The sequence below is a fragment of the Micropterus dolomieu genome, linkage group LG19 (genome assembly GCF_021292245.1).
Source record: "Micropterus dolomieu isolate WLL.071019.BEF.003 ecotype Adirondacks linkage group LG19, ASM2129224v1, whole genome shotgun sequence".
Taxonomy (NCBI): domain Eukaryota; kingdom Metazoa; phylum Chordata; class Actinopteri; order Centrarchiformes; family Centrarchidae; genus Micropterus; species Micropterus dolomieu.
This window is the reverse complement of record NC_060168.1, coordinates 18,838,676-18,846,431: the sequence shown is the minus strand read 5'-3', so window position 1 is coordinate 18,846,431 and position 7,756 is coordinate 18,838,676. Positions and strand designations below refer to the sequence as shown.

General features: G+C 40.1%; 1 protein-coding gene across 2 annotated transcripts; it reads right to left on the bottom strand.

Annotated features, from left to right (window-relative positions):
- Positions 1–233: 233 nt before the first annotated feature.
- LOC123958384 (phosphoethanolamine N-methyltransferase 3-like) lies at positions 234–7,206 on the bottom strand. Of its 2 annotated transcripts, none has more exons than XM_046031722.1 (12): positions 7,051–7,206; positions 5,277–5,448; positions 4,690–4,845; positions 3,743–3,879; positions 3,390–3,541; positions 3,052–3,240; positions 1,840–1,929; positions 1,630–1,719; positions 1,399–1,521; positions 1,169–1,300; positions 491–607; positions 234–359 (listed from the first exon to the last, which is right to left on the bottom strand). In XM_046031722.1, exons 2-12 carry the CDS (start codon positions 5,435–5,437, stop codon positions 249–251), a joined length of 1,458 nt encoding a protein of 485 aa, XP_045887678.1. In that variant the 5' UTR covers positions 5,438–5,448; positions 7,051–7,206; the 3' UTR covers positions 234–248. The 2 variants fall into 2 exon arrangements, with proteins under 2 accessions (XP_045887678.1, XP_045887677.1); XM_046031721.1 differs by lacking the exon at positions 7,051–7,206 and adding an exon at positions 6,673–6,801.
- Positions 7,207–7,756: the final 550 nt, after the last annotated feature.

Sequence of the window (7,756 nt, the reverse complement as noted above, 5' to 3'; positions counted from 1 at the left end):
ATATATGTATATAAATAATTGTAAATATTGTTTTGTTTTATTTTGTTACCATATTTTAATATAGGCCAGCACTTTATGTTATGTATATTTTCTATATATTATGTAGGTATATCTTTTTCTCCATGTTGCTCACTCAGCATAATTTTGTTTTTTTTTTAAACAAAAAACAAGCAATTAAGAAAGATAAAAGCAATAACAAAATAAGAAAGAAGTATTCTCTTTTTTTCTTGTACTATCTTCTCTATCAATCACTTTCTTTTTGCATAAAATAGTCCCCATCGTTGGTCTCCACTGTTGGAACGTGCCAGTTTTTCTCTCCATCCATTTACTATTGCAAAATAGTCCTCTTCAGATAATTCCTGCAAGGGATGAAGAACAGTCAGGCTGGAACCCAACATGGATATGTGTGTAAGTATAACCTTGTAATTTTAACACCGTTTCTGTGTGTGTGTGTGTGTGTGTGTGCACACGCACGTGTGTGCATGCTAACCTCAATGAATTCACCCTTGATGGCCTCTGCTCTCTGCAGCTCTGTCTTAATGACCTGGATGAATTGGTCTGTCCGGTCTTCTGCCTCAACGTTGCAGAAACCAGCTTCCTCAATGAACTACAGGACAGAAGAGGTAAAGAACAGTGGGAACAGCAACAGCAGCTGACAGACATTATTAACACATTAGCACCACATAGTGCACACAGCCACACCATTTGTGCATTTGAGCTTTCTGTACAGTAGAAGACTTTTTATGAGTTACTCAATATGGGTGTGTCATTCGTGTGCTGTGTATCTGTGTACTACCCTGTCTTGTGTCTCTGCCTGAAACCCTGTCGTTTGGGTTACGATCACTGTGATCTGGGACTTTAATGTTCTCATCTGCCAGTCTCCTGGATTATTGTTTCGTCTGTCGTTTAGTTGGACTTTTCGGACTATTCACTCTTTGTTTATTTTGAAACCCTACCTGCAACCATAAATTGTATATTTTGTGTTTGAATTATTAAATAATCAAGAGAACTGATCCAGCTGTGTTTGTGTCTGCATTTCGGCCCACTACCTGAGCTCACTGCACCAAACGTCCCATATTGGTAAAGAGGACTAAAGGGCTGAACTCCCCCAAGGGCAGTGTAGTCCTTTCACAAACTATTACATAATTAGGCTCTACTGTATATTTACCTTGCCATACTGTGAGGGAGTATAGAGGACGTAGCCTCTCTTTTTGACGTAGGCCTCAAACACTGGTGTCCAGGGCTTCTCCCCACAGCAGTAATCACTGATAAGCAACTGGCCACCTGGCTTTAACCATGACTGGACACAAAGAACAAATGCAAAGAGACGTTTGGAAATCAACAGTGTAAAAAAAATGACACTTAATGCTATTGTCTACAGTATGACAAAAACCTCACATGGAAGCGTTTGAAAAGTGCCAGTTTGTCATTTATGTGCAGGATTGTGTCTCTGCTGTAGATCACATCAAAGGAACCTTCTGGGAACGTCCTCTTAGTGGCATCAGCCACCTCAAACTGGACCTGAGGTAGAGCACATGCCATTACTGATTTTTAAAAACAAACAAACCATTAATCAAACCATTATCTTTGGTGTTTAAACCAATAGGATAAGGGAATATTTAGACATACTGATGGCAGCTTCTCAGTAATCGCCCGCTCCATAGCAATATCCACCATGTTGTCTGACAGGTCCAGGCCAAGCACTTCCACTCCAAAGGTCTGAAACATACCATAATCATAGCCATCATAATAGTGTTTTCAATCATTATAATCATTATAAATTCCCTCTATTATCATTATTAGTATCACCCTAACTACGGCCGATTGCTTGGCTCTTACCTTAGCCATGTAGAAGTCTCCTCCACCAATGCCACAGCCAACATCTAGAACCTTCTGTCCGGGCTTCAGGTTCAGCAGGTCCACAAACTCCTATTAGTACAAAAAAGGTAAATTCTTTGGTTTAATCAAACCCCTAAGTGATAAATCTACATAGTTCTGTATAGAAAAATTCAGTATCTCAGTGTTGGGTAAATAAAGATGATGATTAGTACCAAAGTGTTGAGGGGTGTAGGTTTTATGCAACAGTGTGAATTGTTGTTATAATTTTATTCATTACTTGCATATTGATTCTTTATAACATACAAAATATGTGTACAGTAAAGTAATCATATTTCACATTTACACTTATTCATAAGTCATGGAAATCTATCTATATTAAGAAAGACTTATTTTTTTGGGGTGTGATGTCTGCTTGGCACAGGTGTGTTCATATGGAAAGCGTGCCCTTTCAAAAGCAAGTGCAGCTTCTCTAACACAAAGATAACTTTCAAAGAGAACAGAGGAATCAGGAGGAAAGAGGAGTATTCGCTGATAAAGCCAATACGATAAAGGCCAGATCTGGTGCTGTTGAAGGTAATTTGTAGCATTTGTTGATAATAACACTAAGAGTCTACAGCCATACTTACAACTCTGTGAGGCTGTACTTAGGAACCCCCTAAATGCTAATGTCAACATATTAACATGCTCACATTGACAATGCTAATATTCTGATGTTAAGCAGGTATATTCACCATCTTAGTTTAGCATGTTAACATGCTAATTAGCAAAATTGGAATGTCGTTAATTTAGCTAGTAATTGGTCATAAACCAAAGTTCTAAACAAATTACAATATATCCTAGATGGGGAGTGGGGGGGGTTGGAACATGTGTAGCAATAGCATAGCAATACATCCAACAGCTGTCAAGACATTTCACTCAAAACCATAAATTTCAAAGTCATTGCCAGAGGAAAAGTCAGGTGATCTCCTGAATATATTAGCAATCCATCCAATAGTTGTTGAGGTATTTCTGTCAGTACCAAAGTGGTGAGTACATTTATTTAATGCCGTTTTTAACTTTATCAACTTCAGTCACACAAGTCATTTGTTTACAGAACTTTTCACTTTTGAAATCACACCTCTTTATTCTGTGTTCTTTTTGTATCCCTTCTAAGAAGCACTTATTGAATCCTTCCAGCCTATTACTTTGGTATTTTCCAGACTTTATTCCTACCTTGGTGGTGCTGGGCCCGCCTGTGCTGATGTAACCAGCCCCAAACATCTTCTCGTAGCGTAGGATCCCACGGCGGGTGTACTGCTGGTTGTCCAGGAACTGTTGGAAGGTGTTGAACGCGTTCTGGGAATTCGAGGAGTGGGGAACCTTCTCCAGCAGCCAGCAGATCTGATTTGGATTGTTTTTCATCTGGACAAGTGATTGAAAGGATGGAGACGGGAGGGCAGGGAGTGAAGGGGAGAAAGGAGAGTGTTAACTGCACATCCTCATGCCTACATCACACATTGCTATGTCCTTCTAGTTTAAACTTTCAGAAGACTTAAATTAAATGACTGTACCTCAATATAGGTCTTAACTTTCTTTTTTAACACCATCTCAAAACCAAACTTCTGGCCCCCCTCTGGCCCCTCCACTTGTACTGATGATACCATGTGGCTGTATTGTGCCTCAGAGCGGTAGCAGGTGGGGTTGAAGTCCATCTTGGAGTCACCTTGGTAGATGTTAGAAGTTAAAAGAATCCTTCCCCTTATGTGTTTGTTAAGAAAAATATATTGTCTACTGTTGCTAAACATTCATAATCACCTGAGAAAGACTAATTACATTCAGAGCAGAAACTGATTCAGTTCTCACCAATGTTTAAATCTTTCTCACATGAAAGAGAGATGTGGACGTTTTATTGTTAGCTCAGTACCTGACTGGTGGTTGCAGGACTCCCTGAAGAAGAGAAAGCCACCGGGCCGCAGCCAGCCCAGCATCTTCTCCATGAAGGACTTTAGCTCCTCGTCACTCAGGTACATCAGCAGCCAGTTGGAGAAGATGAAGTCAATGCTGAGGACAACATTTAATGAATATGTTAAAATATAAAGGACATAAACTGTTTTTTTCATTTATCTATGTTTCTCATGTAAAACAACAGTGTCGATATCTTACACTACAAGTGCTGCACTGACTGAATAAATTAGTCAAAGCTTATTAACATTTAGCTATTTAGCTTATGCTTTTATCCAAAGCAATTTACAATTGCTAAAAATGTCAGAGGTCGCATGCCTCTGGAGCAACTAGGGGTTATGTGTCTTGCTCAGGGACACATTGGTGGATGTATCGTAGTGGGAATTGAACCCACATCTCCCATATGTCTTATCCACTTTACCATCGCCACCCATTATTAATATCTTTGCCTTTATGACCCAACAGCAGATAGTCATGACTGTCATTCATTCTCCATCAGAAGATGCTAGTGGCAGTGTGAAGCTGTAGGCTAAATGCTAACATCAGCAGACAAATCAAAAGTTTGACTTGGTTATGTTACTAAACAAAAAACGTAAAGGATCACCAAAATAATTATAATTCCTCCTGAAGTGGGCATGAATGTCTGGACATAATATCATGGAAATCGATTCAACATTGTCCAGACATTTCAGCAAAAACCACAAATCAACCTCATGGTGGCGCTACAGGAAAAGTCAGGGTATCACCGAATCAGTAGGCATCATCGTCTGAGGACCATGAATGTCACCAAATTGCAAATCCATCCAATAGTTGTTGAGATTTTTCAGTCTGGACCACAGTGGTGTGCTATTCCTAGAGTGCTGCTAAAGATATTAAGTGTTAGTAATGTACAGATATCTGAAAACACACCTGTTTTGGGGGACGTCCAGCTTTGTGACATCAGCTTGGATGAAGGTAGCGTTGCTATGGTGACCATTGTCCTGCCTGTTCCTCTCCACAAAGCTGTCCATGAAGTCGACAGCAGTCACATGGCCGGCCCTGGCCAGCAGGTGGCTGGTGTAACGACTGTAGAGACATTTGTCAGTAAAAGCACTTGTCTTAAAAGCAGACAAAACCAGTGAACAGAGCTTGTATTGAAGAACTCTTTCAAAGTATTGACTAACAAACTAGCTTGCATTCTTGTATAGGAATAAGGCACATTTTCCCACATATAGTCTTGTAGAGACAGGCTTTCTCTCCGTCTTAGCTTGTTGTGAGCATGGCCTGATGTTGTCCACTGTGATTCTTTTGCTGGATTTCTGTCTTTGCAACAAGAGAGCATCATTGGCTCTTGTTTACAAAGCTTTTCTAAAGATCCTTTCACTTCTTGCGTGCAAATCAGGAGCTCATCAGACTCACTTTCATGTCTTCTGTCCTAAATTTAACAGATACCTTGAAAACCCTGGTCACACACAAATCACCTACTACTAGACAGTCGAGTGCTTCTATATGCTCACCCGATGCCAGCTCCCAGTTCCAGCACTCTGTATCCATCCAGGCAGGGCAGCATGGAGAGGATCTCGGGCAGCTCGTGCTGGGTCAGCTCCCTCGCACGAGAGTCCAGCATCATCTCCTCCACTGTGGCGTCCTTGGAGTGCTCCTTCCAAAACTCTGTCATGCTGCTACGAGCTGTGAAGCACACAAGTGTCCAGATTAGGTCGGCAAAAAGGACACAAAGTAAACTAATAATACAATATCCATTATTACAGGAGGATGGTGATCAAGAAAAGTAATGTATTTAATTGTACTGCTCACAAACAAAAGGGGAGGAAGGCTACATAGTTACACAATAATAATGACGCATACATATTTAATACATTCATATAACAGTGCTGTAGGCATCTAACTGTGTAGCTCATTTCCATAAAACGCCCTATCAAGATTGTGAATATTCATGTGATGAACTATTAATAATTTCGTCATAACAGGAAATAATAGTTATACTAATCATATTTCTCCTTGAATATGTGGCAAAGTTCATGTCTGTGAATCATTTATCAAGTAGTGGTTGAGAAAACAAAAACAAGCACATCATGTTTATCTTACCAATTATATCTGTATGTATTTGTATCTTCTTTCAAAGGTGATATTTGACAGAGATATATGTTAATATATGTTAAAATCTGATTATAGCAAGCTATCTTAAAACAATACACTTATGTTCTACTTCCACAACACAACAGATTTTACTTGCTCTGTCAAAAGGGAGATTACCGCATAAAATCTAACTGGAAATGTTTAAAATAAATAAATTAATAAAATCCCGAAACCCTCAATGACAAATGCTCCAAATATTTAGATTAAATTCATTCATCAGCTTTGCCAGAGCCAAGAAAGCCATTGATCTGTAGTAACATGTACCAGCAGATTGAGGACATGATGCAATAAAACGAACAGGTGGCTAATAAATGGCTATGACATTCATAATAAAATGAGCATTCAATCAAAGACAAACTTGAAAACCTTTTTACACTGATCTTCTGTTGCTGTACTTCAGCAGACAGCCCATAAATCAGTTTGCTAAACTGCCAGCAGCACAGCCAAGTGTTCCTGAAACCTCTTATCAGCAGTTAAAAGATGATAACTGAGTTAAGATAAATGTTGTCACAGTCCACTACTACACACTGGGATAACTGCAGGTTAACAATCAAGCAGGCAAAGCTACATGGATCCATCTGTCAGCTCCAGCACATGGTTCACAGTAGGATTACTTCCACCAGCTGAAGCACTTAACAACATGTGGCAGCTTCAACAAAGTCCAAACATCACTTGCATCAGGCTTATGTGTCAAGCGAGCCACACAATCAAATCTTCACACATCAGTAAAATGATCCATTTATACTCTGCTCATACCTTGTTCCATGGTGGTCTTTGGTTGATTTGAACTTATTTCAAAATTAGTCTACAATGGCAATGTAGTCTGGCAATTAACGTCCTAATTATAAGAAGGTTACTAGAAGAAACTCCTCTGTGACAGTTTCACCTTGTGCGGGTGCTATTTAAATAACTGGAGGCGTGAAGGAGATGGTGGCCAGGTAGGAAACTGACCATTAGGGTGAGCTCAAAAATGAGAGCAGGGGAGGGGAGGGAGTACACGTGGATAATCATATGGGGACAAGGGTCGGCAGACTATCAGAGGCACATTTATGGACGGGATTCACCTTACATATAATACACATCAGAGTGCTGTCAGCCAAAATATAAGTTAATGTGTCAGTGAAGTACACTCACATCTTTTCGCACAATGGTCAGTTTACGTTGAAATGTGAAGTGGTGTGTTTCCCAGCGACAGCCTTCCTCCTGGCTCCTGGCTCTCTCAGTTGTGCTGACAAGTAGGAAATGTCCCGTGGCATGCGCCGATTACGCAACATTGCGTCACTGTGCAGCTGAAAACCCCTTCTCGGAGAGGAGTGATTGCTGAGCGGCCGTAACAATAAATGTTAAAATCAGTGCCTGACGTGGCAAAAAAGCACTTCCCTTGTTCAGTAACCATTCATGCATAACAATGAGTTCAACATTTTAAAGTGTACTGTAGCAAGTGAAACGTTTTTGATGTCCCGCCCCATCCAGGTTGTGATTGGTCAGTTCACGCGAAGTGACATTGAGGAGCACATCAGCTTTATGAAAAGTTAAACATGTTTCTGCAAGGGGCTAGAGAAAAAGTGTGTGTGTGTGTGTGAGAGAGAGAGAGAGAGAGAGAGGGAGTGAGAGAGCGCGTGCTAGTATGGACAGAAGTAGGATACTGACTGATATAAAAACTTTCTTTGATCATGATTTTTGTTACTTTACTGTTCTGTGTTCTGTTTATCAGTGAAGAGTAGAAGACACTGACAGACAGATAAACAGATAGATTTGTGTTAATTAGGCTCTCTCCTCTATGAAACTCTGTATCCTCTCTGTGTTGCATTATGATGAACTGGGTCACATCTCTCTCTTG